The 14346-nt window shown below is 36.6% G+C and overlaps 1 protein-coding gene across 1 annotated transcript in view; it reads right to left on the reverse strand.

The window, feature by feature from the left end:
• Positions 1–244: 244 nt before the first annotated feature.
• Positions 245–14346, reverse strand: part of LOC126188852 (inositol polyphosphate-4-phosphatase type I A) — a 260606-nt gene continuing 246504 nt past the window's right edge. The window contains exons 16-17 of the mRNA XM_049930493.1: positions 11129–11264; positions 245–6743 (exon numbers count right to left, since the gene is read on the reverse strand). Of these exons, the coding sequence (XP_049786450.1) occupies positions 6611–6743; positions 11129–11264 (269 nt within the window). The 3' untranslated portion in view covers positions 245–6610. The remainder of the gene's footprint in view (positions 6744–11128; positions 11265–14346) is intronic.

The following is a 14346-nucleotide window of genomic DNA, read 5'->3' on the forward strand; positions in this document are numbered from 1 at the left end:
ATTTCTGCCATGGGACTCACTTGATTTTCTATCCCATTTCCTTCTCTCTGTTTCACTTTTGTACGCACTGAATTCTGAAAGTCTCCTGCACTTTTTACTATCAGCTACAGCATAACTTCCAAATCTGTAGTGATTTAGATGATTTTTTTCCTTTCCATCTATTTTATGGGTTTTAAAAAAGTGGATTTTGAGCCCCGTATAAAGATTTTTAGTATGTGCATGCATAATTAAATGAAATTCCACAATGTTTCAGACTTTTTTACTGCTTCAGAATACAATACATCTGCTTTTGCAGCAATCTGTTTCGATTGTCATCATTAAAATATCTTTTTGAGTACAATACAAGATTTGTAACAACAGGTTTTACAACAGTGTTTTTCCCTTTTAGGGAACGCATGAATATAATACGATTATTTGATGATTACAACAGTTTTTGAGAAAGACAAAGAACTACTACATAAAAATTGTTTAAATGGTAATATAATACTTATTCTGAACACACAACAAGAATGTCAATACAAAATTTTATTTATATGAGTCAAAATTATATACCTCTTCATCTCTAAAATTTAAGTATATGTGTATGTTACAGAGGCATTAACTTTTTGGCATTATATCTGAATGCTTTAAAATAATTTAACCAGCCACCTTTTGAACATTTAGCCAAATTTGGTTATGATGCAATAAAGAAAAGGTACACCACTTATGCATAATACTCAGTCTACATTAAGTATGAAAAATGTTGTCAACTGTGCCACTGTTGTAAAGTTAGTCCATAAAAAGGAAGAACCTATGGGTGTAAACTCTTTGAATGCATGAAGTGTGAAAATTATGTTATAAACACTTGCATCATAATTTATGAGTGCAAAGTTAATTTCAAAGAAATATAACTATGAATAACACAACTAATGTCCTCAGTGTATGCTATGAAATGCTCAAAAATAACTGCACTACAATTTGGTTTCTGCTTCTTCCTTCGACTACTTACTTTCAGACATAACATTTATGGAAGCATTCCGTATACAACACCACCATGGAAAGTGTTCACGTTCATGTTGAGTAATATCCATGATTCTAGTTTGATCACCTGATCTTTACTGAAGTTGTGTGATCTGCTACTTTCACATTGTAGTGTGTAGAAAGTGACAGGTTAAAAGGTATAATTAAATGAAGACCCAGGAAATGAATAATATCTATCTAAAAGGCAGAAAACCACAATTAATAACCAAGGCCAGGCAGTCATATAAGCACATAAAATAAAACTTCTTTTGAAAAACACATACAGTTGAAGCATTACGCACCAGTTCTCATGAATCTGGTTAGTTACTGAAATACCATCCGAAAGCAGGACAAACAGTACCGTGAGACTTTTTATCTTCTGCTTCCTACAGCTTAATTTACATTCATGCATTGCAAACCCACTCCAAAGTGTTGTGCTAAAATTAGCTATGGGTTCTCTCTTTTGAGATATCCAACTTCTTATCCATGTTGTTTTCAACTTTAATTCCTTTTCTCTTTTAATATTATCAATTTGATTTGATTAACATATTCTGTGAGCAAGAGGAAAATGGGTAATGTAAAGATGAAAGGCAGTTAAGTAAAATAGGAAAAAGACTGACACATGCCTTGGAGGATAAATAAAAGCAAGGACAACAAAAAATAGGAGAGCTAAAAAACAATATATGAGAGTACTAGCAGCACAAACAAAGAATATTGTGATCAGTAACAATAACACAGATCTAGGCCTCCAAATCACCAGAGATGTGATGTAAGAAGAAACTGAAAAATCTCTTCCCCTCTTACATTTTGCTGTGGATAAGATGATTTTTATTGTTATAAATACCAAATTTTGCTACTGTTTGTTGAAATTGCAGTAGATAACTCCTGAGGTACCATTCACTGTGTAAGATTCTTGCTAACGTCTTTACTTGTCCAAGTCCCCATTCCCCACCCCTCCTCCCCAAACCATTTCTTTACCCTTTGCTGATAAATTCTGTTCCTTCACTTTTGAAACAGAGATGCCTATTTGACTATAGAGGTCGCAGAACAAAGATAGTGAATTACATACATTACAATGCTCTGATACAGTGTACTCCATCATTCAACACCATCTTACAAGGAGATATTTTTATTTGTACTAGACAATATTTTAAACCTTAGAACACACAATATGAATTTCATTCATAAAAATGTGTCTAGTGGTAGGATATAATTTATTTATGTGCTTTTACTATCCAACATGATAGATTTCAGACGTGACTGTATACAACCAATCCCTCCCCTTTTCTTTTCTAAAAGTAACTATGATGCTGTCACAGACAACCACTCAGATGCTTCATACATTGTATTTTAACTACAAATAAATACAATAAATATTATTAAATATCCCACCAGTATCATAAAACAAACCTGGTCACCAGCACCTTAGGAATGTTTGCATTTTAAAACATTTAGTTATTAGGTACAATACATTAAAATAAGTTGTTCACCAAATGTATCACATGAGGCACTATCTAAAATAACATTTATATGTACACTGTACTTTTAACTACATTCTAAACTGTACATAACAGGCAAAGTGCATCTATGGGCATCATATAATCTTTGGTTATAGTTAATGGCTACAAATATCTGTAAGTAACAAAAAACTTGAGATTTTCTTTAATTTATGAAAGTTCTTAGGTTTCATAACACTGAGGCTACTGCATGTGAATTAACATCTCAATATTAAACCACATAACAATATATATACAACTTTAAATTTAGAAGTTGGTATGTACACTGTACGTCATAATAGAGATTCCATACCAGTTCATCTAAATGGTTGAAACAAGAAAGATTTAGCAATAAATAATAAGACAAAATAAGTGCACTGTACATGTTATATTCTTCTCTCTAGAAGTAAAAGCTATGTGTAATTGCACATTCCACTTGTTGGTTAATAAACACAAGTTTTATTTACTAAGATTTATGACTTCTCAATAAGTACCACATCAGAACAGATTAGCTATTAAATAACATTTATTCTTTTGTTCACTGGTACATTTATATTTAGTACTATTGTTGTACATAGAAATAATCTTTGTTGCAATGGTAGCAGTTTAACAACATGACTTCTTTACCTGTTGTGGAGAATGTCTCAGCTATATGATTATCACAGAGAATGCTTAATGCTTCAATAAAGTGTTTAAGTAGTTGGACTGCCTCCAGCAAGGCACTTAGACTGTAACGTACTGATGGTCTTCCCAAATTGTCTCCCATATTAGTTACATATGAATGCACAAGTAGCACACTGGTAATAAAAGACAAAGTTATTCATGACATAAATCAAAATATATTCAAGACAAACACTGCAGTACCATCTCCAACAATCATGTTGGTACCAGAATGTTAAATATTAAATGTACCATTTTTGTAATTCTCTATCTGCACCTAGAGTAAATGATTAAAAGAAATTAACCTGATACCTTTAGTAATTTACAATGTAACAGTGACTAACATATGTCAGTGCAATATAAAATGGAGACAGCTGTCACTTCAAAATGAAATACAAGTGACTGCATTTGGATTTAAAAATCTTGTCTATCGATTACTGTTGTACGTATCAGGAATTCCTTTTCAACGACAGTTAACTTCGCTTTGATACAGAAGTCAATCATTGCAGCACAATACCTGATGCCATTTACAATATATTCTGTGTATCTTAATTCTGCCATGATAATCCCACCAGTAGCAAACAATACAAAAATTGTGAAACTAAAAAGTCTAGTCTGCTTCAGTAGCTGTGCAGTCAGCATAACAGATTGCAAACCGAGGCCGCCTGGGTTTGATTCCAGGCCAGGTCAGAGATCTTCTCCACCTGGGGACTGGGTGTTGTATTGTCTTCATGTTCCTATCATTACAACTGACACAAAAAAGCACTGAAACGAGTAAAAGAGTAACGTAAAGCAGGAATGAGAGTGAGAGGAGAACGCATACCATGTTTAAGACTGAGTGACACAATTCATTAGGCTGAAAGTGGGGAGGCTGTATGGGAAGTAAAGGGCAACCTGTAGAAAATTTGCATTGTAAAAAATATTAAAATGATTTGTGAAAGAAAGAGAGAATGAATTTCTGAACATGTAAACTGGAACTGGAAAAGTCATTGTAAAATAAGTGAAAGAGTTCTGACATTTAAGAAGTAAGATTACACAAGATGAGCACTCCAAAGAATAAATCATTTTTATTTTATAATTATGTGAGTGAAATCTCTTAAAATTCACCCATTCTCTAAATAAAAATACGGTTTCATCAAGTTGTACATTTGGGGCATAGAACTGCCTAGTCTTTAAACAGCACAACAATGGAAAATCTAAGAAGAAACTGTAAGCATCTGAAATGTGGTGCAAGAAGATACAAATATAATCTTTTCACTTAAAGTATGAAACAGGGTGGTATTAGAAACAAGCAGAAAGGGAAAAATGGATTGAAAAATGCTGACTCCAAACAGGATAAGTAAATGTTGATTTAAAGCTGTAAAAAGGATGGAAGATTTAAACAATGGGAACCCCAGTAGGAACATCAACCATGTACGGTAAGACAGATAGCTACTTACTGTAAAGATGACACGTGAAGCTGCAGGCTGGCACAATTAAAAGACACTTACATAAAGCTTTGGCCACAGCCTTCATCAGTAAGAGAGAGACAGCGTGCATGAGGTGTGCTTGCTTGTGTGTATGAATCGTACGTATCTCTCTCTTACTGACGAAGGCTGTGGTCGAAAGCTGTCTTTTCCTACATTATGGAAGATTTAAACATTGACATCCTGTCAGCAGTGAGATCATTAGAGACAGAGCACAAGTTGGGACTACGAAAGGATGAGGCAGGAAATCAGCTTTGTTCTCTTCAAAGGAAACATCCTAGCATTTGCCTGGAGTGATTTAGGGAAATCACGAAAAACCTAAGCCTAGATGGCAGGATGTGGGTTTGAACCATCGCCCTACTGAATGTGATTTTACAACTGTAGACCAGATGGAGGATCACACCTAGTTTGGTAAAATAGCAGTCATTAGAGCAACCGATAGTTACCAATCACAATTATGTTATGTCCTACAGGCAGTGAGATTATCACAGTTAAAGAAGGAAGCATTGGGTCTTGGACTGAAATTTACTTGTACGTTAGGACTGTTAGTACACTGAAAGATTGTATGAAGAAGATCAAGGTATGTGATCGATTTCAGCAAATATAGAAACAACCACAAGCAGGACAAGCTTAACTTCAATACTGAGGACATCACTCATCACTCAAACTGTTAATGCTACTGTCCTCATTACAGGCAGGCCTCTCTCATCCTGATGTGTGAGTGACCTGTCCTCCCTCTTCACCCTTCTACAATCTACCCATCTCTCCACCCTTGGGAAGGAACTAATAGTTCCAAAAGCTACGATAACGTCATCACTTTTACTTTCATAGGTATCTACTGGGAGTACTTGTCTTACAGAATTTAACCAGGATTTTAATTTCACACAAGCTGTTCACTCACTGTGTTAAACATCAAAGCAAATATTTTACTTCAGCTGTAAGCCCTATTGTCGGAATACTTCTGCTTGCAGAGGTTTGACATAAAGCAGTGTTTCAGTACTGGCACTGGTCGCCATGCACCAGTCTGTACAGTTCAGTAGTTACATGTAGAAAGCATACCTCAGATCTAAAAACTGCAAATGGTACAAGATTAAAATGACACTGAAGTCTCTCATCAAGACAGCATTACAGTGATTCAGTACTACAAATCTTGCCTCTCATACCAGAGTGGAAATTGTGCTATCAAGGTAAGATTTGGAAAAAAAAAAAAAAAAAAAAAAATGCTTTTAGAGCATTTCAAATCTGTAGCATTATCAACTGAATAATACAAATAACAAAAAAAGTAAAAATAAATATTAATATAAAAATGAAAAACATATATTTACACAAGAATAATAATTCAGTAACAACCATTACAATAATCAATAAACTTCAACATCTTTACAAAACAAATCTATCACCCTCATTTCCAGATCAACAAAAAATTGTTATTCCAGTATAGTGTTACCATTAATACTGATTTTCTTATATTGTTACATTTTGTGCAGAGTAAGTAGCAAATAAAAGATGAATATGTGTTTAGAATTTGAAGTATTACATAATACTTTTGCTATGTACAGTAATCACCCAGTGTAAAATTTGTACTGTCTAGGTAAGGTGAATATTTTCTTAGTGCACACAGATTTCTGTCAACAATGTACTTATTAAAGCTGCCTGCTAAAGGCAGAAACAGATATCACTTGGCTGTATATATTTTGCAGATTTCATTTGTTTATTGTTTTCTGAAGCTGAACAGCTTATGAAGCTACTTTCTGTAGATCCAGTAAATGTATCAGATGCTGAGTAATCTTTTACGAAGCATCACTGTGTCATCAATAAGCTCTTAGAGCAAACACACGCCACACAAATTTTAATGAATTTTGGGACATTTAAGAATCAGGTAACTGCAGCTCACTAACACTTCTTGTAATTTTCTGGTTGAAGTTTATGAGAACCAAAGAGCACCAACAACACTATATAGGAACTTGACTGGAAGACACAACAGTCACATCACGTTTGTGCAGATCCATAAGTACCAGCAGGTGGCCTGTACTCCTTAGGTAGAGTGAGCAATTGAAGGCTATTGAAAGCATATTTGCGAACACCTGTGTTCTTGTTAGTATTCTCTCTACGGCTACCTTCACTAAAACACAACAAAACCATTTCTGTTAATATTGGTGCTTCAAACATTTTTAGACATTAAAATTATAAAGCCTTGCTTTGAATAATAATTGTAATGATAAAGTTGTAAATTTTTTAGGATTAAAGGAGACCACTCACCAAAAAGTCTGATTTGTCGATAAGCACACAAAAGGGGGGAAACTTACCAGCTTTTACAGTTATCCTTTGATGTGCTGGAGTACACAAATACTCACTCTCTCTCTCTCTCTCTCTCTCTCTCTCTCACACACACACACACACACACACACACACAGTGCAGCACCATTTTTTGGTATAATAGGTGTGTGTGTGTGTGTGTGTGTGTGTGTGTGTGTGTGTGTGTGTGTGTGTACCCTAACTTGTCAAATGATAGCAAAATTTTTCTTCTTTTGTGTGTGCCTACTGACAGCCTGCCAACAGCCTTGCTCCAAGGGGTAACATTGGTTCCCGTCAGATCACCGAAGTTAAGCGCTGGGGTGGGCTAGCACAGACCATCTGGTCTGCCGAGCGCTGTTGGCAAGCGGGGTGCACTCAGCCCTTGTGAGGCAAACTGAGGAGTTACTTGATTGAGAAGTAGTGGCTCCCATCTCGGAAACTGACATATGGCCGGGAGAGCAGTGTGCTGACCACATGACCCTCCATATCCTCATCCAGTGGCGCCTGTGGGCTGAGGATGACACGGCGGCTGGTCAGAACCTTTGGGCCTTCGTGGCCTGTTCGGGAGGAAAGTTTATTGACAGCCCAATGTTTCTACTTTTTGGTGAGTGGTCTCCTTTAATGATGAAGTACTTACATTCTACAAGAACTTTCCTACACCACTAACCCTAGAATACCAATGCATTTTCCGTAACACATAATACCATTGGGAGGGAGGAGTGTACTTTTGTGCCCACAAAAAATCATTAAATGTCTTTAACTTTTATTAACAACATACACTTTAAATAGGTTCTGATATGTAAGTGGGGTAAAGAACCCGAAATTATCTTTTAGCACAATCTTATCAACATCAACACATTTTCAGTAATGTTTACACCAAGTGGAGGGATACTTTATGAACACTGAAAAAATAAAAAAAATACAAATTTCATTAACTTTCAATGATTTTCATTCAGAACATAGTTTTTAAAATTATATGGATGTGTAAGAAGGGTCCTGAACCTGAAATTATGAATATGACATTTGTTGCAAAATGTCATATTCACCAAGTTTTTGTAAACAGCCACAAGTCGCTGTTACTATTTTTTATTTACCAATTATACTCTTTAAATGAATAAGAGCATCATCAGAATATACACTGTAAAAGATACAAATTGAGATAAAATGGAAAACTTACACTTACGTTGCGTAAAGTACATATTCATTTCCAGTATGGTGACTTATTTTTCAAGTTAGCTGACAGCACTAAAGATTAAACTGGCTGCACTATAGTAATTACATGATGACACTGACAGCGACACAGATTAAATTGACTGTAAAACAGTATTTGTAACGTCCAAGGTATAGTGTATCCAAATATAATTTACAACTACAGAAAATGAAATTTACATTTTAATTGCCTCTTTTACAGATGTGTGTATAGACATCTCATATCTGTACATATTGCTGATCTTTCAAAAAATACATCTGTAAAAATTAAAGTATCTTTCAACATATATTATAAAATATACATAATTAAAAATGTCTTCAGAAATATGTGTCCAAAATTATCATTACAAAAATACCACTGTTAGGATAATATGGCAGGCATTATATTTTGGTTGCTTATCTACAGCACTTTGTCAAATAACCCATGTAACTTAAATTAGTTTTGTTCGTTTAATAAATTTTGTGGACTTTTCTAGTTTTCAACAAAAATTTCCAACTCTTTCAAAACATTTAACGGAGGGCCTTTATCCACAGTGTGGATAATTTTCATGCTATCTTAAATCTCACCTAATGTATGTTTATTTGTTCTCAACTGTTCATCCAATGCTGTGCGATTTGAATTTAAACTGCAATGTTCCTTGTAACATATTTTAAACGCTCTCCCAATTTGGTCAGTGTATGTGCTTTGACAATTTTGGAAATTCATTTTGCATACTTCTGCATTACTGTACTTGTCCTTACATGCACTTTCTTTGTGTATTAGTGCACTTCTAGCTAGTTCAAAACACATCTTTAACTTTCTGTCTTGGGAAACATCTTGCAATATGGTCTGTTATAGAGCCTTTCTATATGAGTGTAACATACCATACCGGAAATAGAATATGTACTTTATGTCACGCCAAAATAAGTTTTCTGTATTAGCACTCTCTCTCTCTCTCTCTCTCTCTCTCTCTCTCTCTCACACACACACACACACACACACACACACACACACACACACACACACATTACCACAGTTTCTGGTCGGTCTCGGCATCCAGACACTGTGATCAGGTGTGTGTGTGTGTGTGTGTGTGTGTGTGTGTGTGTGTGTGTGTGTATGTGTATGTGTATGTGTGTGTGTGTGTGTGTGTGTGTGTGGGCGTGGGCGTGGGCGTGCACGCGCGGGGGTGGGTGGTTGTGGGTGTTTTGTCTAATTTGGATGAAAGCCTTTTTGGCCAAACACTTATTGTTTGACAGTCCTTTTGTTGTTCCTATCTGCGACTCCACATATCCGCTATATGGTGAGTAGCAATCTGTCCTCTTCATAATACTGTCATTATTCCATCCTGGGTTTTCCATTGTTTGTTTTCAAAAACTTTGTTTTAAGAGTCGCTCCCCCAGCAGACAATTCCTGCTCTTGTTAAAGTCACATTCACCACTAAGACTTAAATTGTAGCATTAAGTTTTACTGAGAAATTTTAAACAGTTGCAGAGTCTGATATAAGAAGTAATTAAAAACAAAATTTTTTTTCAAAATTTTAAAACATAAAGTACCAGACCAGATTACAATACTTCGAAAAGGTGTGCACGAATTTCCCTTCACCAATCCCCCTCCTCCTCGTTATTGTGTGAGTTAATGATTAGGATGGTTCTACAAATCCAGGAAACCCACAAATATTCTTGGGCCATATACTATCAACATGTAAACAGCTGATTTTGGTAGGTCATATCCTGTATGTTGTCAGAGGCAGAAAGATTTCAGCGAACACATTAATAAAATCACACATAAACTAAGTGCATTGTGTTACTATATGAATTATGGTACCTAACATATAACACCAATGGCTGCCTTAAAAAGGGCACAGAAAAATGGATTACCTTTCAGAAGACTTCCATAAGGAAAAGTCATTTATTAAAAACTATAGCTATGAGATATAGTGTATTGAAAGTGCTTGAAAAACACTTTGTTAGGATTTCAAAAGATGTATGCTAATAATTTGTTCTGTGACTTATACATATACTTATGTACTAATAATCATTTTTATTTGTAAGCACCTTCATTGTATAAGCAGTTTTGATACAATAGAAAACGCTTTTTTAAGCTTCTGCATGGAATTCTTTTGCCTTTGTGTAAAAAATTAACAACAGAAACCCCAAAATGATAAGTAACTAATCTGATGAGATGTACAAGAAGATGATAAAATGAAGTGTGAGATCAGGCATTCAAGAAATACACAGCTGAAGTTGGGCAATGTTCACAATAATGCACGGATATTAATTACAGTGGCACAAGGCAAGTCAGTAACTCAGCATGTTGTATTATTTGCACTGGACAGTACATTTCAAAAGTGAGAGCTGATACACTTCTGAAGTTACTAGCTCCATGGAACCCATCATAAACATATTTCTGGCTAAAAACACAGTTGCCACGATATTCCGTTTTGATTGTGATAGGTTGAAATTTTCTGGTTTTTAAACCTGAATGATGCCACTGCATGGATTAGCACTTGGATGCATTAATAGTGTACGAAATTGAACACAATCAAAAATCATCATTTGAGAAAAGAATTCCTTTCAATACTCCAAGTGCCTATATAATAATCAAATCTACAGATATTATTCTTCAGATATTGTGAGTAGCTGTGAATAACCGAAAAATGAAAATTTCCCAGCTGACTTCTATCCATGTGCTACAAATAGTCTCTTTGCCTGAATGCTAGGCCTGTTATTTCTCTTCTTGTTTAGCACATTCATACAGTTTCAATATATGTACAGCACAATTGTATTACTTTTCCTTACATAAAAATCTTGATATGTTCGAAGTACTATCTATGGTATGGATTTTCAGTGTAAAATGACATAATGTGACTGAAATTCACATGAACTGTATGAATTTGTGGTAATCACACAGTGTCAATTAGCACAGACTCATACTACTATCTTTACTAAGTCACTTCTTATTACTTTCTTATGAATCCTTACAGCAATTACAGGCAACACTATATATGCATACATACTGACCTCCTCATGCAGTCCAAAGCTCTGCGGAATTCATGTTCTGCCAAATCATACTCCGTGACAAGAATCTGGCATTGTTCTAAAGTTACAGACATTCCAGTGCGATCTTTGGCACTCTTGCAGCTAGTGAAGCGTAAACCTGTGTTTAACAACACAGTAATATTCAGTAAGTAACATGAAAGAAAAATCTAAAAATATTGTGAATACCGAAGTATTAACAATTTTGTACATTATCATATAGCATGCAAGCGTAACATGAGCTTACATGAAATGCCTCAGTTATAATCAGGTCATATTTAGCACTCCTGATGTCCTTGGGAAAAAAAAGAAAATATCTCTGCTGCTGCCCCCACCCCCACTTCCCCTGACTTGAAGAACAAATATTTATTTAAGTTTGCATAACGTGTGGGTACATGAACTGCAAACCTAAAATCATGCTTTTATAAAAATTACAAATATAATAGATATGGTATTCCATTTTCACTTTCATGTGGACGAAGGGTCTTTCCTTAAAATGAACATAAAGTCTTGAACACAAGAAACCTTAATTTTTGTGGTTACTGGTTTCAGTCAGTTACCGACCCTCTTCAGACATCATAATGAAATAAGAACGTACAAAGAATTAAGAGGGATGTGTACAAACAGTAGTAACAAATAAAACAGATCTTATATAATAAATAATAAAAAGAGTAAATTATACCCATGGTGGTGGGCAGTGGCGGTGAATGGATCAGATGTTATGAATTCCACGAATGTCAACTATTACGGAGAGCAATGCAGCTGTTATTTAAATACATGATGCTCCACCCGTTCTACACTGAATTACATCAGCGATAGCCAATCAGGCATACAGGATGTAAAACAGTTGTTACAATAAGGTATATACAGAATGATTACATAAAAAACTAATAACAAGTGAAGAAATAGGTGTCTTATATTAGAAGAAATAGGTTCCTTATATTATAAAATGGTTCAAATGGCTCTGAGCGCTATGGGACATCTGAGGTCACCAGTCCCCTAGAACTTAGAACTACTTAAACCTAACTAACCTAAGGACATCACACACAGCTTTGCCAGAGGCAGGATTTGAACCTGCGACCATTGCAGTCGTGTGGTTCCAGACTGAAGGGCCTAGAACTGCTCGGCCACACCGGCTGGCCCCCTTATATTATATAAAGTAACTGCTATAAACAATATTTCATCAGTCTGTGATAAAAATGTGTGTAAAAAAAGAGGGAACCAATCATAATCAGTTGTGAGAACACCGACAGCCATCTGTGGGGATTTACTGCACACTTATACATTGTATAGCAGCAAAAATTGTGGTTAAGCAATGATACTGGTCCCCATGGAGATGGCATGGCCATATTGATGTGCGCCTTCCAGCAGAAGAGGATTTCAGAGCTGTGACCACAGGTGGATGTCAAAAACATACTGCATGCAGATCAACATGTAGAAATGCATGCCAGGTATTGCATATTCCTCCTAAATCATAGTGGCAGTGGAAGTACAGCTTGACTGACATCGTTGCTTATCATCGACACATGGAATTCATGTTTCACAGGTGCAGATTGCAAAGTTGCAACAGTGACTTGTTTTTACAAAATATTGTTGTGCAAGTATGATTAGTGTCATGCTATGTGTCAGATCCTCTAGATGTCTTTCACCAAGTAAACAACATGGTAACAAAAATACACACATCAAAAAAGGTTTTGCATCAACTCGATTCCAACAATTCCCGAACCTGTACAGGAAATTTATTGCTCATTTAAACCACACATTGCATGTTGCACGACCATACAACAAGACCTTCAGAGGTGGTGGTCCAGATAGCTATACACACTGGTACCTCTAATACCCAATAGCACATCCTCTTGCACTGATGCATGCCTGTATTCGTTGTGGCATACTATCCACCAGTTCATCAAGGCACTGTGGGTCCAGACTGTTCCACTCCTCAATGGTGATTCGGCTTAGATCCCTCAGAATATTTTGTGGGTAATGTCGTCCATAAAAAGCTCTTTTCAATCTAGCCCATGCATGTTCAATAGGTTTCATGTCTGGAGAACAGGCTGGCCACTCTAGACGAGCGATGTCATTATCCTAGAGGATGTCATTCACTAGATGTGCACGATGGGGGCACAAATTGTCATCCATGAAGACAAATGCCTCATCAATACGCTGCCGATATGGTTTAACTATCAGACAGAGAATGGCATTCACGAATCATACAGCCATCATGGTGCCTACCTTGACCACCAGCGGCGTACGTCGGCCACACATAATGCCACCCCAAAACAGCAGGGAACCTCCACCTACTGTACAGTGTGTCTAAGGCATTCAGACTGACCGGGTTGCCTCCAAACATGTCTGCAATGATTGTCTGGTTGAAGGGATATGCGACACTCATCAGTGAAGAGAACATGATGCCAATCCTGAGCAGTCCATTCGGCATGCTGCTGGGCCCATCTGTACCGTGCTGCATGGTGTCGTTGTTGTGAAGATGGACCTCGCAATGGACGTCAGGAGTGAAGTTGTGTATCATGCAGCCCATTCCGCACAGTTTGAGTTGTAACATGACATCCTGTGGCAGCACGAAAGGATTATGCAAAATGGTGGCAGTGCTATCAGGGTTCCTCCGAGCCATAATCCATAGGTAGCAGTCATCCACTTCAGTAGTAGCCCTTGGGTGGCCTGAGTGAGGCATGTTATCGACAGTTCCTGTCACTCTGTATCTGCTCCATGTCCGAACAACATCACTTTGGTTCACTCCGAGACACTTGGACACTTCCCATGTTGAGACCCCTTTCTGGCACAAAGTAACAATGCAGATGCAACCAAATCGCGGTGTTTACCGTCTAGGCATTGTTGAACTACAGACAACATGAGCCATGTACATCCTTCCTAGTGGAATGACTGGAACTGATCAGCTATCGGACCCCCTCCATCAAATAGGCGCTGCTCATGCGTGGTTGTTTACATCTTTGGGCGGATTTAGTGACATCTCTGAACAGTCAAAGGGACTGCATCTGTGATACAGTATCCACAGTCAATGTCTATCTTCAGGCGTTCTGGGAAACAGGGTGATGCAAAACTTTTTTTGATGTGTTTATTAGTTACATCAAAAGAACAATGGCACAAAATCTCACCAACGCATCGAGGCAAACGGCACAAACTCTCACCAACGCATCGAGGCAATCACACACATAAAACAATGAGCA

Source organism: Schistocerca cancellata, chromosome 5, assembly GCF_023864275.1.
Source record: "Schistocerca cancellata isolate TAMUIC-IGC-003103 chromosome 5, iqSchCanc2.1, whole genome shotgun sequence".
NCBI classification, from domain to species: domain Eukaryota; kingdom Metazoa; phylum Arthropoda; class Insecta; order Orthoptera; family Acrididae; genus Schistocerca; species Schistocerca cancellata.